Source organism: Orussus abietinus, unplaced genomic scaffold (assembly GCF_000612105.2).
Source record: "Orussus abietinus isolate OABI.00-Male unplaced genomic scaffold, Oabi_2.0 scaffold30, whole genome shotgun sequence".
Lineage (NCBI taxonomy): Eukaryota > Metazoa > Arthropoda > Insecta > Hymenoptera > Orussidae > Orussus > Orussus abietinus.
The window spans coordinates 199,808-227,055 of NW_019394276.1; the positions used below are offsets into that span (position 1 = coordinate 199,808).

A 27,248-nucleotide genomic window follows, 5' to 3' on the forward strand; every position below is an offset into this window, starting at 1 on the left:
AACTTAATATTAGTTTCCATGACTACTTTGATAATGTAATTTACCTAAATTTAGTAAATCGCTCTTTTTTATCGACACAGAAAATTCTTAGCTATATAATAATAATAATGCTGCACCAGCTCTATATCAGGTCGCACGTAGTTGTAATGTAAGGTAATGACATTTCATTGCAGGTGACTTAACATGACCTGTTAATAATATTTCTTATAAGGTCTCTTATGCATTAAGGTTAATTTCCGTCCTTAAGAAACCACTCCTCAAGAATGGACATTGCGATGTCACTTTTTAATGTTCGTGATCATGAAGGTTATGTCGGGAAAGAAGATCATGATGTGAGTATGATAAATGTTATTGCTGTAAAATAGAGTAGCCCATATTTGGAGTTAGGACCATTGAGGATGTAAGCTACGTGACTGAAATTATATGTCACTTTAATGAGAAATAGTACTCATCGATGACAGTTTAGAATTTGTTGATGGAATAGGTGATACGATTTGTTTCGAAGAATGTCGATTTTTCACGCTAGATATGCAAAGATACCATATGGACCCTTTCTCGGTTTTAAGACTATAAGTGACTTCACGAGAAAGCACCTCGATTTGAATTTAAATAAAAGGAATATTTATGACTACAGAAAAAGATGGAAGCTCCTACATCCGATGAAGAATATGAGGCAGAAGATGCAGGTTTATCAAAAGAAATCTTGTCTCCAGCACCCGGTGGACCATTCTCTGCCTTAACCGCGTCAATGTGGCCCCAAGATATTTTGGCAAAATTAAATCAACCAGATGATCCAAATTCACAACCTGAATATAGGTACTTAATAGACAATCTATAGATAAATTTTCTAACAAACAAGTGTAAGAATAATTTATTTCTATCATTATTATTTAGGTTTGATGAGTTTGGTTTTCGCGTAGAAGAAGAAGATGGACCAGAGCAAAGTTCTAAAAAGTTATTGGGAGTCCCGTTCGTCGAAGATCCACAGCATAGGTATGCATTCGTAAAAATGCAATAATATATGCTACATATTTGAAGTGGTCTGGAATTAAATATAGATCAATCATCCCATTTTAGATTACAGTGGATCGCCCTTTTGGAATTTAGCCATAACAGAGAAGTGGCAGAACTTACTTGGCAAAATGTGGATCGACACTTACCCCGCACAGATAAATTACGTGAGATGGTTCGACAAGGGATACCACATTCGCTTAGACCTCAAATCTGGTTGCGAATGTCTGGTATGTAAACTCTGTAGCATGGTGCAGTTTATATTGTACAATTTAGAGAACTCTTTCAAAGAACGTGAACACATTTGTAGGTGCATTGGAAAAGAAAACTGCATCTGAATTGACGTACAAAGATATAGTAAAGGTATCGAGTAACGATGCGTTAATGACAAGCAAACAAATAGAGAAGGATTTGCTTCGTACCATGCCAGCTAACGCATGTTTTAGTCATTATAATAGCACTGGAATTCCTCGCTTACGTCGAGTTATGCGAGGTCTAGCTTGGCTGTACCCTGACATTGGGTAAATATGCTTGCTATTTTTATCAAAATCTAATACATTACTGAACTATTAAATGGATTTTTAAACAAAAGTGGATGAATCATTTTTTAATCTCTTTGCTTTTTCAGGTACTGTCAAGGAACTGGAACAATGGCCGCATCCTTCTTACTGTTATTAGAAGAAGAAGACGCGTTCTGGATGATGGCTACTGTAGTCGAAGATTTGTTACCTGCCTCATATTATTCTTCAACATTATTAGGTATCGTAATATATTGCACACAATGTTGCTACATTTATAATAAATTACTGAAACATGACGTTATTTCTAGGAATACAAGCAGATCAACGGGTGCTCCGAACACTTATAGCCAATTATTTACCAGACATAGATCACGTATTAGTTCAGCATGACATCGAATTAAGTCTCATATCGTTGCATTGGTTTTTGACTTTATTCGCATCGGTAGTTCATATGAAGATTCTTTTACGCATCTGGGATCTTTTCCTCTTTGATGGTTCAAAAGTTTTATTTCAAATAACCCTCGGAATGTTGAAAATGAAAGGTGAGCAATTATAAAATATAAGAAAATCATCGGTGGTTTATACCTTCTCTATATGGGAATTATTAGTCTGTGGAATTATTTTACAGAGGAGGAGCTCAAACAACTAGAAAATTCGGCCCAGATATTTAATGCCCTCTCTGGTATACCAGGAGACATAGACGACGTAGATCAATTATTCAAAGTAAGCGCTTCATCTGATCATTATTACAAATGACAGGACTAAACTGATTAAATTTCAGATATCCTTAGAAGTGGGTGGTTCCTTATCGGATGTCCTTATCGAAACCCACAGAAGGCGTCACTTGGCCTTCTTGATGGCCGATCAAGGAGTTTTGGTCGGCAATCCAGACGCTGCGCCAAATTTACCGAAACAGCATTTAAACAGGTAAGCAAACAAAAAGTATAATTATTCACCAGAATAACAACAAGACGATCGAATTTTTCCAGACGTCAAATGAAGCGAAATAAATCCGCGCTGCAAACCTTTTTATTCGGGGAAGACAGTAAAGAAGATAATGCAAAATGTAAAAACATTCGTCAAACAGGTAAGTTCGATCACTTATATTCGTGAGCATTTCTATGAAGGCTGCTTTTACTTTCCCATTACAGAAATCCTCGTCGACCTGAGGGAAGCGGTTCTTCAAGTAGCCCGGCACTTTATAAACGTAGACCCGAAATTAAGGAACGTCACGTTGGTCGCCGATTACAACATGGAGAGTCATGCCAAAGACCACGACAATTACGTGAACGTGTCGCGAACTCGAAAGAGAAGAGCGAAAGCATTGTTAGGTGTGCAAAATCATCTACGCGAAGTAAATAATCTCGCGACCGTTCCTATAACGACATTCAATTTTAGATTTCGAGAGGCACGATGACGTAGAACTGGGCTTTAGAAAAAACGATATAATTACGATAATCAGTCAAAAGGACGAACACTGTTGGGTCGGGGAACTCAACGGACTCCGAGGTAAAGCCTGGACGTTACAAGGATCCCCAGATAATGAATTAAAATAAAGTGCACGTGGAGTAAAGCGAGATGCTTCGTCCTCCGGAAGGCAAACTAAACGATGGTCATTTTGTTTTTCTTCCCAGGTTGGTTTCCTGCAAAGTTCGTCGAGTTACTAGACGAACGAAGTAAGCAGTACACGTGTGCAGGGGACGACGCCGTCAGCGAAGCAGTGACCGACCTAGTCCGAGGCAGTCTTTGTCCAGCAGTAAAAGCCGTCCTGGAACACGGAATGCGCCGGCCGTCCTTTTTAGGAGGCCCGTGCCATCCGTGGCTCTTTATCGAGGAAGCGTCCAACCGAGAAGTGGAGAAGGACTTCAACTCCGTCTACAGCCGCCTTGTACTGTGTAAGACGTATCGGCTAGACGAGGACGGGAAGGTTCTCATGCCCGAGGAGGTGCGGCATATACGGATAAATAGTTCGGCCCGGTATGCCAATCCCTACCAACAATTTTCATTTGCGTTCCAGCTCCTGTACCGTTGCGTTCAATCGGTGAATTTGACGCACGATAATGCCCACGCCCAAATGGACGTGAAACTACGATCCTTAATATGCCTAGGACTCAACGAACAAGTTCTGCACCTCTGGCTGGAGGTTCTCTGTTCCTGCGTCGAAGTTGTCCAAAAATGGTACGCGCCACTGTAAACCCGATAAGTATATCACAACGGTCTAATTGACTTTACGAGAACCATTCAACTCTAGGTATCATCCTTGGAGCTTTATAAACAGCCCCGGGTGGGTGCAGATAAAGTGCGAATTAAGGATACTTAGCCAGTTTGCATTTAACTTGAACCCCGACTGGGAATTACCTCCGAGGAAGGAACAGTCGCAGCCTCTGAAAGACGGAGTACGAGACATGCTGGTTAAGCACCATCTATTTAGCTGGGACCTTTAATCTTAGAGAATATTTTATATAAAAAGAACAAAAAAAAAGAAGAAGAAGAAGAAAGTGTATCGTGTACATGCTTTTACGTGTATATATATTTATTCATTTTTACAGTCACCATTAGATCTGACTTGTATTCATACTTTAAACCCACCGTCATAACCGATGCACTTGTAAATACGACTCCCTTAACGTGCACAGCGTGAGCCACGAATTAGTCATTTTTTAAGGGGGGGAAAAAAAAAAAGAAAAACGATTCGACATAAGGCGGCAAACTTCAATGATTTGTGCAAGTGTTTGATTAACCGCAGTGGCCCCAGAAAATGTCTAAACAGAGCTGAACTTTGTAAATAAAGATAATTTCACGCCCGTTACCAGCCCGTTGCGTCTTCTTAGTAAAATCGTTGTCAACCATCTACTACAACAGGAGGACATCCTACGAATAAATAATGGCGAGTGTCTTTTTCACATTATTTATTACTGCTTTAACTCTATGACAACCATTATACGTATCTGCTTACATTTGTGCATCTGTATAGCTAGGTCGAAAATACGGAAAAATGATATTTCTCCTCGTCATATATTCCTCTCGTTAATCTTCCCTCTTTTTGTCGTGCTTTATTTGGCTTTCCGTGCACACTTTACCGTGTCTCCACGTATCCCACACTCCCCGCAGCATCCCGTGTCTCTCGTTTTAGCGAATAAATAATCCCATATGACACCGAAACAATTATTAGGAACTTTCTTTGCCTCAAGTGTGATACGCCACGATAAGCCAAGGGACGGACGCGGCAAATTAAATCGCAGCTCGGCGGGCCGATATACAGGAAAATATAAAATAATACAAAACTATCCACAATGACTGGAAACTCCGTTTAGCGTTTAAATGGAACTGCGTATCAGTTTTTAATCGTATGAGCTTTAAAAATGCTCGTATTGCAGACAGCCCTTTTCTGCTTGCAAGAATTCCGGTTAACCGAGTTTCGCCCGCGACATACATAAAATGCCACGTGTTCCAGATAGGCGTTTTCTTTTCTTTCCTCTTTTCCCCTCGTTCCTTTCTTTATCTAGTTACAGTTCGCCGAAAATTTCCCGCGACAATTAACCGTAGAAAATGAATCCCGCGTCCCGCTCGCTTACGATGACGTATCCCAGTGCATGGCCGACTTTAAAATTTACGATACTGGCGATAACAATAATACTATCGATAAGGACCATAAGAAAAGAGAAAAAAATATATATATGTATATCGCTAATAGGAGCGGAGAATAATCTTCGCAGCGACCCGACGTCGACCGTCGCGATGTCTCCCCTAAATCCGCCCCGACCCCGTAAAAAACACATCTTGGATAGACAAAATCACCCAGAATCATGGAAAAGCTTAGGAAATAATGCCCGCGATAGATATATCTTTAACACCATCCCAGGCTCCGGAGGGCGAACAATAAATCAACTAGAAAATGCAGGATTTGTACAACGAGGAATATTCGTCGGCGTCGATCAAGGATCTCGCGTTTCCGAGAGCAGGAATCGTCGGATGGAACCGTATAAAGATTTTTCTTTTTTTTTTTTGAAGATCACGCCTTCCCGATTCCTCGTCAAAAACCGTAATTCGCCTTTCCTAGACACCCACGCAGCGGAGAGGGTATAATATTGCTCGTCGAATCGCACCTCCACAGCCGTAATCCATAAATAATACTCTCTCTCTCTCTCTTTCTCCTTGCTTTCAGCGTCTTCCGTCCTCGTTAGGAAACGAAATACCTCCCAAACAAAACCGGCGATTCTCGCAAGGCCACACATTTAACAACGTCGCTTTTGTTGTCGGTGTCCTTTCCTCTACCCTGGTCTGTCGTCCAGTCGACACTCGACACACTCTACAAGAAAGTAGCCAGATATGTTTACCAACTAAAACTCTACAATACTCGGAATATAGCATCGTTAACATCGCCGCGTTGAGTAACCTATCCTCTGTTCTCGGGTATACAAGAGTTATTAAAAAATATCCAGTTAACATTATCCGCCGAGGTGCCGATCGTTGTACTACAAAGTTTCCTTTTCTCCCCCTTTCTTTATTTTCTCCCTGTTTACGTAAATTCCGGTAGCGGAAAAAGAGTTGTACATTCCGGAGGATTCTCGCAGAATTGTCCAATAGCGTCACCGTAGATCGATCGCTCCTCGATAAGACGAGTTTCATATTAAATTTATTTGATCCCGAAGGTGGAACTCCGAGTTAAAAAAAAAAAAGAAAAAGAAATTCAGTGTTAAGTAAGAAATAAAACACCGCAATGTAAAGGGTTTCAAGTGGCGTTAAGGGACCCGCGAGAATCCGTTTGATTTTTCATCTGAGAATTTTCCGACACTCTCGCTTAAAGGCTACTCGAATATTTCCCCTCTCTCATTCTCTTATCTATTAACGCTAATGAGAATTGCTCGCTTAAATCGGCATTAGGATCTCTCGTCAACTGATTTTAACTTTGCACAGTAATCGCGATACCTCCTCATAAATAGTCGGGCGTACCTCTAATATCTGTATACTCGCAGCGACATATCCTAATTCGAGCCGCCTTATTACTTTGAAAGCACTAACATTACCCACGGCCAACAATTCCTCTTTACGAAGGATCCCCGATGATGCAACGATACAATGCATCGTACAATGTCGGTTGTCATTTGCGCCCCAATAGAGTATCACAGGCAGAACTGCACGTAAACGTTTGATAGCGTTCAAATAATCGCCCTTTATGCAAATTTTCATTGACACGAGGTGAGTCAACCCCCCCCAAGATAATGCACATCCGTTATTGGGCCCAATTCGTGCAGATCCGTTTTACAATCGAGTCGGAACTAAAATCACAAATGTTGAAAAATCGGTGAAAAGATCATCGACAACCGTTCCAACATCGATTACGTACAAGAGAGTCCACATCCTTTCTCGAATTTCACCTCGACTTCCCTCCGTACTAAGGAACTACTCTATCCCTTCTAATTGGCACAGTACTCTTATCAATATACGCCTTTATATATTTCTTCCGTATCGATTGCATACAGACCAGTGGACCAGACCGGACTACGGAGGAATTCTAGCACCGACATAGAGCGAGCCATTTTCTCGATAACCTCTAGCTTAAGACCTGAAATCTCAACGTTCTTTTTCCTATCTCTACTGAGGACGATCCACTCATACGTATTCGCGTGCACTCGCAAACGCGTCTTGCACCTCTGTATTTATACCCGTCACATCGAAAACGCGTCATCTAAATCTCTTCCATACGCTGAAAAAGTATCCCCGGTCGAGTAGTTCGGTTGATAAAAAAAAAAAAAAGAGAAAAAAAAATCGAAACCGATCGCATTATCTCGATTTTTCACCGAGACCGCTCGACCGGAGATTCTTCCCCCGACGTGCTATTAATGCTAACCGGAAGTTAGCTTTGTACATTGGCACCGTCCCACGTGGGGCTTTAACATTGCAACCTCTCGCAAAACGAGATTTTCCACAGTGTACCCATCAGAATGTTCGGAATGAATTATCTCACCGCGCGTTAAAATTGATTTTTCGGCGTACATGTACACACACACACACATACGCGCGTCTTTAAAGGTACATCCCCTCGCTGGACATGCGAAGATTACACGGGAAAAACGATCCAACCTTCAGGAAAAAGAAAACATGTATACAAGATTTTAAGTAGAGAGCGAGTAAAGTTTACGTAGCACCTGTAACTTCTTCAGGGGAAATTACTCCGATTTAATTCCAAGCTGATCTGCATAATTATCTCAAAATTGCACAAACGCGACTCGGATCGTTCTTCCCTTGCAAGCTCGGCGGTTATTTTATATATATTGTTTTTTACAAGACAGCCGTGCACTTCGTAACATCAAATGCTCATCACACGGTGTATGGCTTACAGGATTAATCGGAAGCATCATCTGACACTATAAGCGGACTCGGACACCAAGTGGTCGTTACAACTAATATTGAGCGACACGGGCAAATGAATTGTCAACTTCGATGTAGGTGCTGAGCGTAGTATGAATATACAGCAAGTCGGATGTAGTTACAATGGCTGAGCGAACCGATACAATAATGTAATCCCTAAAGCACGATATAAGAGCACCAACGTCTGAACCTTAACGATTCATGTTATAAATATTCTCACGTAAATCATATCAGGTAATACGACATCATTTAATGGCTGACGAGCACCACGTGTAGAGTAAGAAAATAATTGTTATTCCATCGGAAGCAAACAGTGAAATCACAATCCGAATACTGGAGTACTATCGCATTCGAAACGCCTTTTTGTCCGATCGGGCACCCTAGATTGTTTCTCCACGTTTAAAATTATATGGAAAGTGACTTCCCTCGCGCCGACACATCGGTTTCTCGAGGTCATAGCAAAAATGAGCTTTGTACAACGATAACGATTAAAGTTAATCATAGCCTGACGGTATCGGACATGACACTGTTGAAGTGTAACGGAGACATTAAATGTCACGTGTAATTGGTAACTATAAAGTATCTGCTGCGGAAGACGATAGCCGAGGCCAGCCCTATATATGACATCGTAATCTTATGAGTAAAATCATGAAATGCACTCGAATGCACCCACGTATGGCCTTTCGGAATATCGGCATAGTCATTGACAGAAGTTACGAAAGATCATGGCGGTTGACACGATTTTAATTAAAAACATACCAGTCCCTTGCTTGTAAATAAATATAAAATAACGTTTAAATTTCGCGTGCCTCTGCTGTAACAGACCGCAACAGATCGTAACAGATCGTATCGTATCACAATTCTAAGCCATACTGCGGAACACGGTATAGCCTAAAATTGAAAGTAAACATTATAGACTTGTCGAGACCGTAAATAAAAAAAAGGTATCTAACAAACTATGCACGGTGTCGGTCATTGTATAAAACAATCGGATACAAGTTATCCCCTCTTGATACAGTCATTATAAAAGGAAAAAAGCATAAAGAGATTTAACTTCAACTCGGAGTGGGACACATCGAAGGAACTAAAATTGCAACTTGTTATCGCATTCCTCGTCGATACAGCCGATTTAGTCACTCAATCGATCAATGGAACTATGATCACAACGATACTATTCTTTGTCGACCCGCGATCGTTGGAAACGTCCCGTGCGAAGTTGCCGAGGACGAAACGACGGTTGAGCACAGCAACGTTCGAAGGAACACGCAGAAAATAGCGTTTATAGTCCATGAGACTCGTCCAAAAGTTCGACACCTTAAATATGTCATGATTTCTGCGTATTCCCCCAGCATTCGAAATGCAATTCGTCAAACAACGCTCGTCCACCGGCTGAAATTAGGCGAACTCCCCGGGTGCTCAACCCTAACCTCGACAGCTTCGCAGTCGAACATTCCCGAATATATATAATTTCTCGATTAACACAAGGCATCGCTAAACGCCGCTATACGATTAGATGTTGCAAAAAGGTGATTTCTTTTAAACGGGCGAGAAAGCGAGCAACTACGTATAAACATTAACACCAATAATATAACCGAGTCTCCGCCATTGCCTCGGCTCGTCGACATTGCATGGACAATGGCGTCCCCACGGCACCGAAGCGCGAAGTCTATTTAACGTCCGCCGTTAAGCGGCGGATTAATAACGTCAGATTTGGATACGTGACTAGGCTATAATATATATATATATATGTATATATCATGACAAAGACCAACGTCTTTTAATCTGCCAAACGACAGGCTTGCTGAGCAACTTCACTTTGGCTGAGAGATTCGACTCGGAACACTCTGAACTACAACGTTCTATACCTCGGAACAGCCACGAAGTCGCCATTTTTAGTTGGACCCGAAAAAGATTAATTCTCGATTTCCCAGTTAAATCGAACGATCGTAGGTCCATTATCCGTTTCAACCGCGACGCGTTTCCCTGCTACCTGCCTAAAAATGGCGGCCACAAGCCGGTGAAACTTCACATTTGAGGTTATACACAAAACTTTAGTGTTCCACGTGACGCGCGCGCAGAGGTGCTCATCTAACGCGTTCTTAGAACGCACCGATTCTACGTTTGAACCGGCGAAGCCATAGGGCGGACTTACTAAAACTTAAGAGGAACGTAATAGCGTGTGAAATCTAAAACGTTTACAATAAGAATCGATTAAGTGACTTACGAATACAACACTACCTCTAGACGTCTTTCGCAAAGGGCGTTTAACATAATCTATATAGGAGGACCGAGAAAAGAAACCATAGGCATTAGATTCTAACGCAACCCGATCGCTACCACTACGACTAATAATAAAGTTCCTTAATTAGGGGTACATCTTTGATCAGTTTTAATGTTGAACGGACGTACAACAGAAACTTGACATTCGTATTCAGTCTTGGTTCAGTCTTACTGTGCGGATGCAATTGATATTCGTCTCTTTACCTCGATCAAAGGAAAGGAAAAAAAGTCAATGGAGCAGATATCCCTCTGTATAGCATTTCGATAAAAATCAAGCCTGTACTTATTTTAACTTCTTTGAAAACGTCCAATGTATATCCGTGTACCGATAAGAAACCGAATAGACAGTGTGAACGATGATTCGAAGTTTTCTCTAAAAAGAACCAGTTACAGAGTCTCAGCCTCGGTACAAGATCTCCCGATTGACCCATGGTGTCAAAGTGCGAAGAAGTTTCTCTTCTGAATTAATGCATCTTTTTTTTTCCCTTTTGTCCTATTCCCCCTCAACTTATCACGCGTGTTTTATTCCCCTCACGTACGGGGAGCAACGAAAATACCATTTAATGAATTCCACGAATTTACACTTAAATCGAAAGACTTAATTTTTTTTTTTCTGCCGAATTAGTCTACAGGAATCATGTGCTCCTGCGTATCGAAAGTGCCTATAGAGTGCTCACCGAAACAACATCGAAGTGTCGACCATATTCCCACAGGATATCGCTAAGCGACCGAAGAAAGTATCGCCGCGTAAACGTGTCGAATAATAATCTCAGAGGATTTATTCTCTCGAAACGGTCAATCATCGTCGAGTCCGAATGTCGTTGATCGAAAGAGCTACTCCTCGCGGCTTACCGCCGAATTTACAAATTAACGAATTTTGAAACTCGAAAAAATCTCGTGGCATCACATAAAAGAAGATAAAAAGAAAGATCAAGAGTAAAAGAAATAAAAATAGAACAGCCTTCGCCCAATACCCGGATCACCCTTCATGCTTATTCAGACATCGTGTTACGTTAATACCGAATGTCGCCGGGCAACCGGTTAGTATGCAACTTAAATGTTAAGTTACGTTTGTAAACAAACGTCATACCTTGAAGGGGAGCAGTGCACTGCGTGCACGCGCAAGTCGTGCGTGCGTGGTCGATGATAGTCGTGAGAAAATGAGCGTTGAGAAGTCGAGGAGGGGATCTCCACCAGGTGAAGAGTCCCACGAAGGGCGTAACCGATGCTTCTTCACAGGAGTAGGACGCGATTGTTGCCGAAATCGACGACGGCGATTCTGCCATCGGGGCTCAGAGCGATGCCGGAAGGTCGGTCCATCTCGTCGGGTCCTTTCCCGTAGCTGCCGAATTTCCACTTCAGGGTGCCGGCCGAGTCGAATACCTGAATCCTGTGATTCCTCGAGTCGGCGACGACGATGTTGCCCTCGTCGTCGATGACCAGGCCCTGGGGTCGGAGGAACTGCTTGGTCCCGTTTCCGCCCTCGCATCCGAGGATCCTGGCGTTGAGGAAGTCCGAGTCGATGACTACCACGCGATGGTTGTTGAAATCGGTGGTTACGACGTTGCCCTCCGGGTTGAAGGCGACTCCACGCGGCGAGTCGAAGTGCTTCCACATGCTGGGAGTGGTCTCGTAGCCGTATTTTCTCAGGAAGATCCCCTCCGGGCTGAAGAGCTGCACGCGATGGTTCCTCGTGTCCGAGACGGCGATCTGGCACTCCGAGTTCACTGCCACGTCCCAAGGGTAGTTGAATTGGCCGCATCGGCTGCCTTTCTCGCCGAAGCTCAGGAGGAAGAGTCCCTCCATGGTTAGGATCTTGAAGAAGAAATGGGATACGTTACCCTACATCGTGATAACCGACGCGACCGATTCCTCTCAGTCTATTTTCCAGTATCAAGTACCTGAATACGATGGTTGTCCTTATCCGCGACGACGATGCGTCGTCTGGCATCAACGGCGACCCCGGCGGGTCTGTCAAACTGACAGGGGGCCGTGCCATGTGTGCCGAACCTCCTGACGAACGTGCCATCCTGGCGGTAAATCTGAATGCGATTGTTCGACCTGTCGGCGACGACTATGTGGCCCTCCTTGTCGCAGGCCACGCCCCAGGGTCTGCAGAGGTTGTCGCGGTCGTTTCCGTTGTTCCCGATGTTGAGAGGCTTAACGATGCAAGGATGGGCGCTCCTGCAGGCCCTGACGGTCACCGGGAACGTGCTGGACGGGATCGGCCGACCTCTGGGCACGGGTCCCAGGGGAATCGTCTGTCCTTGGCCCTGGTGCACCTGATACCTCTGTGGGGAGGCAGCATTTTGCTGTCCTCTCACGGTGCGTCGATCTCCAATGGGTCCAGGGTTGTTGACGACGATCGATCCCAGATTAGCGATCGCGTGGAGCACGTTACCCTCGGGCTCGGTGAACGAGATCCAGTTCTCCTCCGGAGGAGGCAACCCCTGCCGGGACTGGCGGATTTGAAAGACCTGGAAGCATTCCCGCGTCTTGATAACGAGAACGCGTGTTAATTAACCCTTGCCTCAGTGAAGATCCTTATAAATATAGGAGAAAACTCAAGTGCCTCGAAGAGACCTCGGTAGAAGATTCCTCACCTCGGCAGATGCCAGATCCTTGGTAACCAAGAGATCCATCGGATTTCCGGCCAGGGTGGACGTTTCCATGGCGTCGGTGAGTTTATCAACGGTCCTCGATAGACGCGCGATCCCACTCCTGAGGCCCTCGTCCCTCGCCTTCAGGGCGGTGTACTTGATGACCCTGGCCTTCTCGATTCTGCCCAGGAGTTCCTTCTCCCTAGCGTCCAATGCGGAAGCGACCCTTCTGATGCACAGCATAACGTCCGCCCTGGCTTGGCGAGCCTTCTGTTCGAGAGCATCTGCGGCCATCTACGGGTAACGATCAACGATTAATTAAAACACCCGGAAAATTTCGCCCGATCCGCCGAATACAAAACTTCACCGCACCTGTACCGCGTCGAGGTCCTCCCTGAGGACGTTGATGCCCACCCTGGCGTCGTTCATGACCTGGTTCGCCTGGACCCCGGCACTCTCGACGGCCTCCATGAGGTGGACCGTAAGGTGGCCCTGATGGTGATTGATGCCGCATTCTCCGCACAGAGGTCGGCTACAGGTTTGACAATAAAATCTCTGAGCGTCTCGATGAACGTCGCAGAAGAGGCTGACAGAGGCCGGCGGAGAGCTGGAGAGAGGAGCCGCAGGAGGACTCGGGATCTCGATCGGCGAGCTCTTCGGCGGGTGCTCGTACATGCGGTTCCCGGTGGGTCGACCCTGAAGGGACGGAGAAAATTAATAAAAACCTAATATCTACGACAAAACAAGAAATAAAAAAAAAAATTAAAATGAAATTTCCCTCGTCTCTTCCGTTTCCACCGTAATCCGGGAGCTACCCGGAGAGGTAGGGTATAGAAAAACATCAAGAGACGTCGAGGGGTATAAATCCAATTTTGACTAACCCATCCACCGGTAAGCGGGCGAACGCGATTCTCGCTTACCACGTGGCTCTTCGATAAGCACGTGTCGCAGAAAGGATCATTGCACTCGTGGCTGCGGATCCCGCCAAAGTTTCCGTTCGATGGGAAGCAGGGACCGCAGGTGCCAAAGTTCTCGCTGTTGACGACCTGCAGGAGGCTGCTGATCAGGGAGTCGACGCTGAGCTCGTCGGGGGATTTCCCATAGCACTGGGAATTCGTGCTACTCCCGGAAGAAGCGGTGCCAGGAGGACTGGCACTGGAATAGCCGGATCCTATGTTCTGCCAGGGCGAATTGTTCACCATCTGCGAAGAAGGAACCGTGATAACTCCTAAAACGCGTCTTAACGTAGGAAATATTTTATTACTCTAGAAAGATTTTTTTTACGTTCATCGCAGCCCTTATGTATATATACACGTATACTCAAATAGAAGGCAGACCGCCAACCTACCCCACGATTATAGCTTGTGCCATGACTCATCGTGAGGCGTGTGATTCCTCGAGAAGAGTCGAAAGTCTCTCCTAGCTGCCTCACGGAACGAGGACGTATCTCCCTGTAATCAAAGAATAAACAAAATATGAATGACCTCCGTCCGAAGCTACATTCCGTCCGCTTATTTCTAAATATTCCTAACATGAAACAGAGCTCGTAGAGAATCGAACCGCCCGGTTCTTCCCGTGGGCGAGGCACATTGGAGGAAATTTCCCAGGCCCAAGGGGGCAGAGAGCAGCCCCCTCGACCAGTTCCCGCCGAAGGGGGGACTCCTCCATTTTCCGGGACACTCGTCGGCCCTCCCGAAACATTTGTCGGTCGGGTATCTCCGTGTATTATTGGAGGCCGGCTGCCATTCCTCGTTTCAGGGCCCGAGGAGGGAGGAGGGCCAGAGATTTCCAGGAAGGAAGCACCAGGGCACCGCAAGGGCCACCCGCGCTCCTCTCGGCCGACCCGAGCCGACCTCGTCGGGGCCCTTTTGCCCGCTCCGAAAAATACGCATCCATCACGAGCCTTACCGTATCCAGAAAACCCTCCCCATAGCGCTCTCTTTCCGTCTCCTTTTACCTCGGCGCCCTAATCGCTCCCGGTCTCCCCGTGCGACGGGCTACGCGAGAAAAATAAAAATTAAGAGCACAAGGGAAAGAGAGAGAGAGAGAAAAAAGCCCATAAAAGCCTGAGAAAATGGCAGATATAAAATTAAAAAAAGGAAACGAAAGGACATGACGTACACAACATCCATGTCGAGCAGATCGACCGTGAAAATATAGAGAGGGGTCTCTCTCTCACAATTTCCCGATTGATCACGTCGAGTGCTGTGTGAATTCCAAGATGGCGCCTGCATGCGGGTCGAAGACCAAAGGTCGGTCCTGTCCCCCGCGGTCTCCTCAATGAATCGACGATGGAGGAGGGATGAGGGAGGGGAGGCTGCGCGCGCCGCCGACCCTCATCAATCTCTGAGCGATCCGACCCCGCCGGCGGCCGGCGTCGATCTATGCCGCGCAACCCCGCGCCCACCGCGACAGCACGCGACTAGATCCGGCTGCGCGCGCAACCCTTTCCCCTTCGCCCCGCACTTTCGCTCTCGCGCCGTCCTCCGGCGACCTTCTCCTCCCTCCACCCACTCTCTCTCTCTAACTCTCTCTCTTTCTCTGTCTCTTTATCGTAATTGGGAAAGCGCGCCGTAAAAAGAGCGCAAACGATGAATGGGCAACCAGTCGGAGACGAGCGGCCTCGTCGTATGGAGAGGCGCGAGGGGGGAGGTGACGCACCCCTCTTGGAGGTGGGGTGCATGGCCTCCTCCATACCGAACTGTCCATGGCGATAGTAAAATTAAGCGAGAGGTAGGATGAAGGGACCATTTTCTCTAATATTAAGAAAGGGCCGTTTCTCATTTTTGGGAATAAAAATGATTAGGAAAAAAAAAATTTAACTCTGAGCAACCTTAAATAGGTAAATGGTCGTATCCGAGCGCGTCGTAAATAATTTCAGGTAATTTGAGACGACTATTCGCATTCGCATAATATATATCGACGACTCCGTCGTATAAATGCGATCCGAGTTGGGTCTCGGTCCGCAGTTCGAGGGGTTCCTCTCTCCGCGTGTCTCCCCTTGTCGCCCCTCCCGAGGGATCCGAGGTTTGGGGAGCCGATCGCCCCAGCGAAAGGGAAGCCGTTGGGACGCGGAAGGCGAAAGTGAAAGCCCGCACCCCGGGCCCGGGGAAAAACTTTCATTACCGCCCTAGATTCCGAGAAAGGGGGCGAGGAGGTCGATTTTCATCCCTCCCATAAAAGAGAGAAAAGACCTCGACGATCGGCCCTCGCCAATGACGAGGCAAGCCCACCATCATTCAATCTCGGATAAAGTTCCGAAAAGCGCATGCCCCCGATTAATTTCAAACTTCGTATGCCCGGGTACATTGACCCGCTGGATTAGGAATGAAGTACTGAACAGTGGCGCAAATAGTTATTCCGGAGTTGAAACTGATCGTTAATGCCTTTTGCAGATTTTGCAGATCAGAAAATCGTAGGCTCTCAAGTAAAAATATATCTTTTAAGTGGTAGAAATAAAAAGAAAGAAAATCTTGATAATGTAGATATTAACGTTTACGAGGTTGCAGGTCTTGGCATATGTCCCCCGAAAATCCAGACAACCTCTCTTGGGCACAAAAAAAAAAGCGCGTTCTAAATTCTTCTCCAAAAATAGGCCCACGTGCTTGCGGGAGATCCCACGAATTAATCGCCATTTGCGCGGAGGTCGGGTCGAATGCATTCGTGCAGACTTTGGACCGCTTCTGAGCCGAAAGCGGTGAACAATTCCGTATATCATGTATATACACGTGTGCATATAATTAAATAATAAACCGTCCTGCCCGTGGTACTTCGAACAACCCCAACGGCCGGCTCTCGGCATTCCTCGTCGAAGCTGCAAAGCAACGCTACCCGGACACAAGGAACAGGTTATATATCCGCGTCTTCCCAACCCCCTGTACAGGTTTTCCTCTCCCCCCGGAGAAAGTGGACACGTGGCGCACTTGACGTGCTCGTTTTACCGGAATATCCACCCCGAGGATTACCCAGGGGGCGATTAGTCCTCTCGTTGACCATGGCGTTCGAATTATTCCTCCTCTCCCCGAAGATGAGAATTATCCCCTCGAAACTCCGAGGTATAAAAAAAAAAAGATAAAAATACCTAAAAATACCAAAAGAAGTAGTTTGGTTTAATTTGTGAAAATGAATGCAGGAGTCCTCCCCCCGACGTTTATCGAGTCCCTATCAGGGGCGGGCAGATATACCCGAAATACCAGAGTAACGTTCCGGAATGTATCCGAGATCTTATCGGTCGGTTTTGAGAGAGGAGGGGCCATTTTTCGAGGGTTCAATAGTTCCCTCCCGTAGACTAGGGCCCAAGGAAAAAAAAGAAAAAACGACCGAAAGACATCCGCGCGTAAGCATCCCTCCGTCGTCCCGAGGCCCGTCCGAAAAGCGCGAGGGAGAAAGCGCGTTATCTCCAGCAAATTAAATCCTCGAAAATGGTATCGATCGCGTTAAGCCTCCGTTCGGGCCGGCCTGACTTCCCCGACACGACCCACGAGAGAAACACCGAATAGAGAGGGGAGAGAGAGAAAGAAAGAGGCAGAGGTCATACCGGAGATCCTCGACTCCGTAAAAACTGTACACGGAGGTTTAGAGCCGGCGAGTCGAGATTTTCAGAACCGCGCCGGAAGAGCCTACCGTAAATCGTGTTTGCGGGATTTCGAGGGCGGCCTGCGGTTACCTAACAGACGCACAATGGCTCATTTCGCGAGCTATTTCGGTCGGTACGTCGATCAACGTCTTCCCGACGTCGCGAAAGGAAAGGATACGGTACGGAGGACGCGATCGAAACGTCGACTCGCGGTGATAATCCGTCCTTAAAGGCGGCATCTTCCTCGACTCGCCGGGATCCTGGACGCGTATCTCGGCGTCCCGACGAATCCCGGGAGTTACCGGTAGACGTTCCAGGGGGATTAATCGCGGAGGCGGCGAGCCTCGTGGGCGGCCACTCGCGTTTTCGCAGATCCGATCCGCGATTGCCGGCGAATCGATCCTCCCCGCGACCGCAGCGCCCCTCGCGGCGGCGCGGCGTGGCGCGGCCCGGTGCGACACTCCCGGGGCACGAGAGTCGAGTGGCGCATCTTCAATCGGTACCTCCGTGACAGACAGTCGTCATTCCCGTGTACCATTTAAAGAAACAGAAAAAAACAAAACACATACAAGCCCTGAAACCGCCGAATTCCTATTTTCCCAGTTCCATTCGGAATTTAGAGTTGGGGAACATTTCCTGAGGCTACTATAAACGAACGAATAAATTTCAACTCCCCCAGGATTTTAACCCGATTCTCGGCGCCCGACATTTTGAATTAATCGAAACACATGTAAAAAATCTCGAAGTCGATATTTTCCACGTCATTAAGTCGATGTTATGTAGCCTTTGAATTTTCTCGACGGGTAGACGCATTTTATTCGAGAGGTGTCGATACGAGACAAGCGGTTTGAAGGACATCAATTTGAGGGAATGACGAGAGAGAGTGAGAGAAATACCGATAATATGAAACTCTCCAGCTGAGAGGAAAGTGGCGATATACCGGTGACACCGAGAAACGATTTCAAACGTCGCGAAAGGGTAAACGCTTCCATTAAATCTCGACTTTTCGATCTGCTCGATCTGCCCCCTCCACCAAAACTCCAGATGGAAGGGTTAAACCAAGACTCAAGAGTTGCATTTTGATCGGAGTATTTAATTTACAAGATGCGAGTTCCACGCCAAGTTCACGCGTATATCCATATACGCATGTATATACCCGTGCTCCATATCGGACCAACTACCTGTTCTTCAAAAGGGTACACATAACCATAAAATAAATGCTCCATAGAGATACAACAAATATGTTTTCCAAGAGTAAGCTAAACATATAATAGGTGGATTACTCCGAAACGAGTTCAGTATAATCGGCAATATAATCGTCGATAGTACTCGCCATATTACTAATTGGCAACGCATTGGCTCATGAAATAGAGAAGGAAAATTTCGTCAAGCGTTTCGCGAATACCGAGGCGGTAATTACATCACGCGGAGCTGCTCGGACCGGCATGATCGTTCCTTCGACGAATCCGTAATCGCCGGGCAAAATTATCGCCGTACAAGAGCGAGTCGCGAACAACGGGTCATAAACAACGTACCGTCGACGTAGAGCCAGCCCTGAAAATTCGAGGCGATAAACATCGGCGGCAGCCGGTTATAACCACCGAGGCGAGATCTAATTTTCGGTCACCCTCGGTATTTCAATTCCGACTCTAACCGTGTTACTCGTTCCAGAAAAATGATCGCATAGTTTGGGTGTCGACTAAATCCCCGCGTTAAAAGAAAGTAAAGAAAATAAAAATAAAAAAGGCCAGAAGAAACGCGTACACCGTCGAAATCTCCGATACTCCGTCTCGCTTGGAAGTCATATTTGTCCTGTCGAGGTTTGACCGCGCCATCGAATATATAGCGAATAATATGGAGAAGATCGTTCTAACGATAATTTCTCCTAACCTTGTCGGTGCCGATGGGTGCTCCTCGTGCCGGCAGCCTGGCGTCGCGATGCGTCACGTGAAACTTGGAGACTCTCTTCCTCTGGCGCGCGCACTGTATGGACGACGCAGTATACACCGTGCCGGAAGCGGGAAGGGACGGGCTCGAACCTCACGCTTCGAGCACTGACTTCGCACTGAGCGTCGAGCGTGTTCAGTGCTCCATTCGGCCGCCGGCCGGCACCCCCCACCCCTCGCCGGCCTACGCGAGTGACGACACTCGCGGAGCTCGCTTCCCCCTCCAGTCGCTCCTGGGGGCGCACGGCCCACGCACCGGCCCGGGGATGATGCGATCTCCGCTCCCTACAGATGTAGCTTCTCGATTAAATTAGACAAACCGTGTTAATTAAATTAACAGATCAAAGGAGCGATAAAATTCGGTTAATTCAAATTAATGACGAGTACCCCTCCCAGCATTAATTGGAATTTCATACAGTCCCAGAATCCTCCACCGGAATTATTCCCGTTCATTTCGAGGTTAGGTCTGTACTAAACCTAAAGCTCGATTAACAAGTGAATTCTCAGTTGCGACGCTAAATTGCTCAGATATTGAATGACTTAATTGAAAATAATGTCATGGAACCAGTTGGAATTCGGTATTATATCGATTGGAGTCGAAAAAATGCGTTCGAGCGCCAACGGGCCCTAATCGCTATCGGGCGATACGAGAGATACGACGCCTTTCGGGAAGAAAAGAGATTTCTCTTCGGGCATCGCGGGACCCTTGATGACGTTTCACGGTCTTTTCAATTTCCTTTCAGGGTACGCGGAGCGTTTCTACGCAGTTCCCCGTGTTCCAGGAACGCGTCAAGCCGTCGCCCACACGCCACCCCGAGAGCCGCCCGCCACCCCCCGCCCACGCGCCACCCACTCGGCCCGCTAACGGCAAAGCCATGCGGTTACTTCGCGACGCGCATGCGCGCGCAAAGTATGAATGGAGCCGCCGGTCAATGCGACGCCGCTATATGTGCACGGGTATATTGCGCCTTTACTGCCGGCGCTCTCCTATGTACTTACAGGCGCCGCCGCGTCGTTGTGTAGGTGCCTGCATGTACGCGTGTCGCTCGCGGAACACCCCCGCGCGCGCCTACGTCAGAGCCGCCCTACGATGGCGACCTTCAAAATCGCACGGGGTGAAATAATGCGCAGACGAACCCGCAAATGAATAGCGAGCTATCTTCTCCCATAGAGGGTGAATATAATGGCTACGCCCTGTATCTTTAGCGACACATTAGGTGAAGGGTTCTGCCAGAAACACGGGGCCTTGAAATTAAAAGATTTACGGAGTAGCGCATCTAACCTATACACCTGGAATAACCCTCTTGCGGAACCTTCGAGAAACGACCTTTTCGAGTCCGTTTGCACGCAAGAATAATGGCGTCCCGACTCGAATTAGAATCCAGCGGGATTCCTAACCCTCAATGGCGAAGTAACTCGTAAACGGGAACGGTATCGAAATTCCAGGGTTCTCGGAAGGGCGCACTTCGTTCCTGAAAAACTCCCGGAATTCTGGATCGACTCTGCGGTTCGTGCAATCCGCCATTACAGGACCTTTCAGCCGGGGTGCGCCTAACCTGAAAATCGGCATTGCACGTTGGAAAGGGGTGAAACGAGGAAAGGCTTTTAGGTTATGTCGGAAGGAGGAAGGATTTGGGGTTAGGGTTGAGGTGTAAGGGTTTTAAGTCTCTTCCCGGCATCGCGAACAGAACGGGCGGGTGAAACGCTCCGTAGGCTCGGCTATATCGCGCGGCGGTTTATGCGAGGGCGTCGCGACGGAGGCGTCGTACTACGTCGTTCGCTCTTGGGGTGACCTTGAAACCACCCACGCGGCGTCGCCCGGCGGCGCGAGGGTGGGGCGGGGGGTTCGTTCATCGACGCCCGACCCCCCCGCACCCCGGTTTGCCTTCCCCTCCAGCCGGACGTCGGCCCCGGCGAGCACGCGCGTCGTCGGCCCGGACGCCACGGGGGTGACCAGCTTCCGCCGAGTTCCACCGAGTTCTACCGAATTCCGCCGAGCGCCACCTACTGTCTACGCCAGTTCCATCGAGCTCCGCCGATCTCCACCGATCTTCGCCGATCTTCACCGAACGCCGACCTCCACCGCAGATACGGAAATACCCCGCGATTAATCCAGAACCTCTTATCGCGTCGTTAAAAAAGCGTTGAAACGCGTTAAAACGCATTGAAACGCACCTCACGCCCACGCTGCGAGTCCATTCATAAACCCAGCTACGTTAATTTCGCATACATGTTCAGACTCAGCGCGCCGGATGTCATACAGGGCGCGGCAACGCGTCCAGGATGAAAAGCCAAGCGGTACCGGAAGTAACGCGCGAGGTTATTTAATTTTCATCCTCGCCGCGCTCTGTGAAACTCGTCTTATCAACCAGGTCGTTAAAATGTGGTTAATCTATTTTTGAACGGCGCTAAGTTCATGTACTTCGTGTATCTTTGCAGGTAGGCGTACTGTGCATTGGAGACCGGAATAAAAGGGGACCCGGGGCGGTTGTTCAGGCGAAAATATCGAAAGAAAAGCTTGGAGGGATTTACCAGGGGAAATCCCGGCGGAAACGCAGGCCAGGGGCTTACCTGCCTGGCCGAGGTAAGCCGGCCTACCTGCCCGACCGACCTGCAGGACCTGCCTACCCGTCGAATTCGTAAAGAGCTGTACCAAGACCTACGATACTTTCGAATGTTTCCCGATCCGCTCACAATGGGATGGTCGAGTTTCGAGAACCCGTCCACCCTGGATCCATCTGTCCGTAAGATCGATACGCACCATTGATCCTTTTCAGGCCTTGCGAGTCTTCGAAATGGGTCCGATAAACCCGCACCATCCGGCATAATCTCGAAGGACTTGGAGCCCCGTTTTGGGCGCTGCGAATCGGCGATCCTGAATGCGCGAGGAAACCGGGGCGAAAGACAATAGGAAAACTCCTAACCGAGTCCAGAGACGTGAGTCATTTTTTGGAAATATCCGTGAACGCTTCTCGGCTTTACAATTGACGCCTTGCAGGTATGGGCAAACCAGGTAGGTCGATAAAAGTCGGCCTGCAAGGTTTCAAGACAAGTGAGAAAATGACAAGACCCTCCTAACGGCGCTGCACCTTCTTCGGAGGTATTGACACCGATCATTGTTGACGAGGAATGTTCTCAGGTGTGTCTCGTAGTTTAACCGATAATCTACCCTTAATGTTAACCTTCCGTTCTTGTAATCGCAGGGAAATGGGTGGAAATCGTTTGCAGCGGCCTCGTGCTTATCGCGATCTCGGAGGAGAGGAGGGAATCGCAAGATGGCGGACACGGCGGCGAAGAAGTTTCTTCTCGCTTCCAGGTGCGAAGTTTCAGGAGGCCCGGCCATCGGACGAGACCCTTTTAGGGGTGGTAAAAGGTTTCGCAAAATCGATATGCTGAGGTTTGACGTTAGGGGTGGATGAGTGGCCCGCAGGACAGAACAAAATGCACGAGTCAAGATGCCGGGGCTCTCGAAAGGATTTCGGGCCCCTCCCTCGCAGCTGTAGGTATTTACATTTCCGATGCCTGATAAATTCGGGCTCCAAAAATTACCGTAGTCCCTTTGAGCTTGGCCACCCTTAAAGAGAATATTTTCCAGCCTCATCGGCCATATGTTATGGTTCATACGCGGGATTAACATCGTTCGGCCTGTATATTCAACGGTCGGTGTCCTGAGTGTCCTATCCTGAATTGTTAGCTCACGACATGGCATGGCTAAAATATCCCCAGGGTAGACCGGTGAATTTCTGCGATGCTACCTCCCAGGGTGAGTCCCTTCTTTCGTTTGAAAACTGGTAAAAGTGAAAACTCGTAAAGTCGTTCCCAAAAGGGCTCCTTGGACCTCGCCAGGCGGATACGCGTCCTTCGCGAAGGAAACCGTAATTCGAGTCGCCTCTGCCCAGCCCCGGGAACGGTCACTTTCCTCCAAAGGAATTGTCCGCTGATTTACGACATAACAGGCGTTCCGGGTCTTCCTGCAATGTCCAGGTCCCTTGAGTCTTCCAAGGGATTCCCTGCGACCTGTACTTTTGCTGGACATTTAAAATATGAAAAAAGAATCGCCCATAAACATCGATTGCCAGTACTAACAAAAACATCTCTTCGCCCCCATTCTTTGTATCTTCGTCAGAATTTTTAAACTGGTACCCGCTAAACGACTAGACTGGATAAAAATGAAACCAGGATAATTCTCCAGAATATTTTAATACCTTTCTTTCCTAACAGAAGGCGTATGCGTATTTTCTCTCTTTTAGCCAGTTTCCACGCATCCCGAAGGGAAACACTCTTCGGTTGGCAATAAAGCGATAAATAAAGGCCGTAAGAAGGAGGGCATTACGTGCCCTGCAGAGCATTCGAGGCATTAGTTGCTTTTTCCAGGAAGGACCACCCCTTAATATCGGCCTTGTCCCTCGGGTTTTCACGGTCGCGACTGTTGTGTGCCCATTTTTCAATGAGACCTCCGAGTACCGACAATACGTGCAGACCCTACGCTCGTGGGTGTATACTTGGGTTCGAAAAGAAGAAAAAAAGAAAAAAAATACCCCAGGCCTTCCAAAGAGAAATTCTCCTCGCCCAACCCAACGCGGAATGAAAGGAACCACCGAACCAATGCTCGGATGTCTTAATGACTGCCGAAAGACTTCTCGAACGAACCTTCCTAGTCTCCAACAATTGCCCACAAGTATCTCCAGATGTTCCTGACACGCCATTCCACGTTTTACAATTGTCGCAACGTGTTTGACAACGTCCGAATGTTGTTACTAATCCTGCACGGGATTTCATTTTGTCATGCGAAAATATGTACTCGAGGCGAGGTATATAAACGCCCTTTAAATATTCCATAATTTAATTTTGATATGCGAAAATATGTAATCAATGCGTGGGATATAAACGCCCTTTAAATATTTCACTGGAAAGGAACGAGCAAATAACATTCCCGTGGTTTTCCATCGAGTTTTCTCTAAAGATGATTTTTAATCGACTAGTGTTTAATATAATTAAGAAAGACTTTAATAAACTATGGTCTAAAATTAAATGCGGAGAAAAACTGGAGACATTATGAACTTAGTACGGATTTTTCTCACCAGTTGCTGGGGCCATTGCGCAGCGTCGAGTGTACTCTCTGATGTATTTATCTACTCACAAGATCGTGCGGAATGGCAACACTGTCGGGAGCGGGCCAGGCGTCGTTGCCCAATATGCGCGGAGTTCGTGTCAATTCGATCCTTGCACATTTCTCGTGTGCGTCTGCGTTCTTTCAAGTTCCTCTGAAAATTCGCAACGAGGTCCCAATTTTTTAACGGCCAATAAGTGGTTAGTATATATGAGCATTAAAATGTCAGCCTTACAACTTATTCGCAAAAGAGGTTAGATCTGTAAGAGTACAAAGAGCGTCGGAAAATTTGGGCTCCCGTTGTGAGGTCGTTGGGCTGGACGCTGGCGAAGTTTTATTTTTTTGCATCAAAAAGGACATGAGTCCATTCAATTGAAAATTACACTTTAGGTTAGGAATATTTTAAAAAGTTGTAGGATTTTTCCCAAAACCTTTTCTATGCGTCGGAAGTAATTTATTTCTTGCTCTGTGTATAGGTACATTTTGGAGTGTTTCATTTTGAATATTTTAAATTTTCATGTTATAAGTGAAAAATAAATAATGATTCCGTGGGAAAAGTATGGCAATAGTAAGAGTAAATCATTCCTTAGAAAGATAACGATCCATGGTGATTTAGTATTGATTAATATCATCATCATTTCTGGAAATTATAGTTACCGGGGGTATACAAGTGCATTGTAGAATTTTGTAAATTAAAGATATTAATTTCACTAATGAAATTCTCCATGAATCACAGAGTTAAATATGTCCAAGGAACATGATTTGCCTTCGGATTCTGATGAAGACGACGAAGACTACGTTCCTGAAAATGCAGAGGATGAACCAGTGTCCGAAGCTGAGTCAGAAGGAGAAGCAGAAAGCGGTCCAGAAGATGAAAATAACGAGAACGAAAAGGTTTCAAATAAGAAAGGAAGGAAGAGGCGCAAGGGTGCTGTAGCAGGCAAAAACCGAAGAAGGAAAGATGAGGTCAAAAAGACTGTAGAGGAGGACGAAGAAGAAGTAAAAAGTGACGACAAAAAGGCACTTACCGAGGAAGAAGAAAAAAAGAGAGCAGATTCCCTCTGGGCTGATTTTATGAAAGATACAGGTAATCATAAATTGAACTTCATCATAATTTAAAATCTAGAGCAGTACACAAGTATATAACAAATTTTTTAAAATTAATATTGTAGCAGTGGTACCAAAACCAAAACCCCAGAATACATCCAATGGATCAAAAGAGGAGTCTTTCCCAACAGTGAGGCCAAAGAAGGAAGATAAGGTGAAGATCACGAAAGTTTTCGAGTTTGCCGGAGAAGAAGTTCGAGTAGAAAAGGAAATTCCATTGGACTCCGCAGAGGCGCGACTTTCACTGCCTACAACGGAGAATCCAGCAAGAAAGTCAAACCCCCTTTCTACATCCTCGAACGGTTCTTCCCGAGGTCGTGGAGCTAAGCGAGGTAGTCTGAGTGGAATATCCTCGGTCCTCGGACAGCTGGGGAAAAAAGCAAAGATCAGTACTCTGGAGAAGTCCAAGCTGGATTGGGATAATTTCAAAAAGGCAGAGAACCTAGAAGAAGAGATTAGTACTCACAACAAGGGGAAGGATGGATACCTAGAACGTCAGGACTTCCTCCAGAGAGCCGATCTGCGACAGTTTGAGATCGAGAAGCAACTAAGGAACACTAACAGACGCAGTGCTCGATGAATGACGAACAACCCTCTCTTACGAGTCCTCTTTCAGAATGCAACTAAAAATCGTGGAGTGAAGGTACGAGGTTCTTTAGTGAACTGTGCCTGCGCGAGTCAAAAACAAGATGACGTTCTTAGGGATCTGCAACGAATGTCCGCATGATCATCGTCACGCGACGTGAGCAAACATCTAGAGTCCTCATTTATTATTCTAGTGTGTCAAGAGTATTCCTGTACGTAACGTTAGTACCTAGGCGAGGTATCGCGATTATCTGCAGAGTTTCAAGACGATACGGCAGACCTGTCATGTTTTAGATACTGGCTACGTTAACTACTCGCAGTTCCGAATAGCTTATCAAAGTGCATAGTGGACTACATGAGATAGCTTGAATTCTGGTTTTGTAACAAACGACGATTAGGAATACGTTGCACCGATTGAGTTGTGCAAACATACTTCTTTTAGCAGAACGTAGGGAATTTTCTAATTAATTAAATCGTCCATTGGTTTCGCTGCCGGAGCGATACTAGAAATCACTGCCTCAGAGGAAACGCGATGGATGTAACAGTATACGACATATTTATTCATCGCCGTTGACGCGTTTCTCTTTTATATAACTTTTCCGTTCGTCGCAAGAAGGATCCTGATCGTAGTTAAGAATATATCGCCAGGAACGAGAGCGTAAAGGAGGACAACTAGATATATTAATAGTTTCCTCAGACTGTAAGGCTTACGCCGAATCGACATTAAGGTCTATCTAAGGATTGAAGAAATAAGAAAAAAAAAAGAAATTAAGATTTCCAAGGTGTTTCCAACGCGGTCAGTGTGAGAGCACATTTTTCTTAACTTTTCAATCCTGCCATCGCTGTCTGTACATTTTAACGCAAAATACTTTACCTACGATATACTCGGTGTGCAACTTAACATGTAACTTAACGCGGCTCAGGTGACGATTAGCTAGTGTATCCTAATTCAACGAAGTGTCGTTTACCTCTGTGAACGGTCTAGAATATTGCGCTAATAAAAGTGTCGAAAATCATAATGAAAGCTGTTCCATTATTGCGACGATTGAATGATACGTTTTGGAAAACAAGCGATACCGGAGGCCCCGTTGTTTATTGTCAGAGGACTATTAGGAGCGATCGCGGCGCGGCCAGAAGGCG

The 27,248-nt window shown here is 46.6% G+C and overlaps 3 protein-coding genes across 8 annotated transcripts; 2 read left to right on the top strand and 1 right to left on the bottom strand.

The window, feature by feature from the left end:
- Window positions 1-80: 80 nt before the first annotated feature.
- LOC105701706 (small G protein signaling modulator 3 homolog) lies at window positions 81-4,440 on the top strand. 3 transcript variants are annotated; one of them, XM_012428669.1, is made up of 16 exons: window positions 81-153; window positions 229-332; window positions 635-816; window positions 895-993; window positions 1,078-1,241; window positions 1,322-1,532; window positions 1,640-1,770; window positions 1,841-2,074; window positions 2,161-2,255; window positions 2,314-2,459; window positions 2,522-2,619; window positions 2,684-2,863; window positions 2,931-3,041; window positions 3,167-3,477; window positions 3,550-3,710; window positions 3,784-3,976. In XM_012428669.1, the coding sequence occupies exons 2-16, from the start codon at window positions 264-266 to the stop codon at window positions 3,974-3,976; spliced, it is 2,385 nt and encodes a 794-aa protein (XP_012284092.1). In that variant the 5' UTR covers window positions 81-153; window positions 229-263. The 3 variants fall into 3 exon arrangements, with proteins under 3 accessions (XP_012284092.1, XP_012284094.1, XP_012284095.1); XM_012428671.1 differs by having other exon boundaries at window positions 123-153; window positions 248-332; XM_012428672.2 differs by lacking the exon at window positions 81-153 and having other exon boundaries at window positions 264-332; window positions 3,784-4,440.
- LOC105701707 (E3 ubiquitin-protein ligase TRIM71) lies at window positions 4,427-19,406 on the bottom strand. 4 transcript variants are annotated; one of them, XM_012428676.1, is made up of 7 exons: window positions 19,251-19,406; window positions 14,133-14,235; window positions 13,666-13,986; window positions 13,157-13,480; window positions 12,788-13,078; window positions 12,086-12,679; window positions 4,427-11,999 (listed from the first exon to the last, which is right to left on the bottom strand). In XM_012428676.1, exons 2-7 carry the CDS (start codon window positions 14,160-14,162, stop codon window positions 11,418-11,420), a joined length of 2,142 nt encoding a protein of 713 aa, XP_012284099.1. In that variant the 5' UTR covers window positions 14,163-14,235; window positions 19,251-19,406; the 3' UTR covers window positions 4,427-11,417. The 4 variants fall into 4 exon arrangements, with proteins under 4 accessions (XP_012284099.1, XP_012284098.1, XP_012284097.1 ...); XM_012428675.1 differs by lacking the exon at window positions 19,251-19,406 and adding an exon at window positions 14,906-14,968 and having other exon boundaries at window positions 13,705-13,986; XM_012428674.1 differs by lacking the exon at window positions 19,251-19,406 and adding an exon at window positions 14,906-14,968 and having other exon boundaries at window positions 12,086-12,661.
- Window positions 19,407-24,487: 5,081 nt separating this feature from the next.
- On the top strand, window positions 24,488-27,127 carry LOC105701880 (craniofacial development protein 1). Its single transcript, XM_012429011.2, has 3 exons — window positions 24,488-24,616; window positions 25,153-25,503; window positions 25,589-27,127. The coding sequence occupies exons 2-3, from the start codon at window positions 25,161-25,163 to the stop codon at window positions 26,101-26,103; spliced, it is 858 nt and encodes a 285-aa protein (XP_012284434.1). The 5' UTR covers window positions 24,488-24,616; window positions 25,153-25,160; the 3' UTR covers window positions 26,104-27,127.
- The last annotated feature ends 121 nt before the right edge of the window (window positions 27,128-27,248 follow it).

Coding starts and splice junctions, on each gene's coding strand:
- LOC105701706 (XM_012428669.1), top strand. CDS start 264: ATGGACATTGCGATGTCACTTTTTAATGTTCGTGATCATGAAGGTTAT. Junction 994..1,077: donor GTCGAAGATCCACAGCATAG/GTATGCATTCGT, acceptor ATCCCATTTTAG/ATTACAGTGGATCGCCCTTT. Junction 2,256..2,313: donor ACGTAGATCAATTATTCAAA/GTAAGCGCTTCA, acceptor ATTAAATTTCAG/ATATCCTTAGAAGTGGGTGG.
- LOC105701880 (XM_012429011.2), top strand. CDS start 25,161: ATGTCCAAGGAACATGATTTGCCTTCGGATTCTGATGAAGACGACGAA. Junction 25,504..25,588: donor TGATTTTATGAAAGATACAG/GTAATCATAAAT, acceptor TTAATATTGTAG/CAGTGGTACCAAAACCAAAA.
- LOC105701707 (XM_012428673.1), bottom strand. Junction 13,481..13,665: donor GCCCGCTTACCGGTGGATGG/GTTAGTCAAAAT, acceptor CCGTCCCTTCAG/GGTCGACCCACCGGGAACCG. Junction 12,000..12,085: donor AGGACAACCATCGTATTCAG/GTACTTGATACT, acceptor TTCTTCTTCAAG/ATCCTAACCATGGAGGGACT.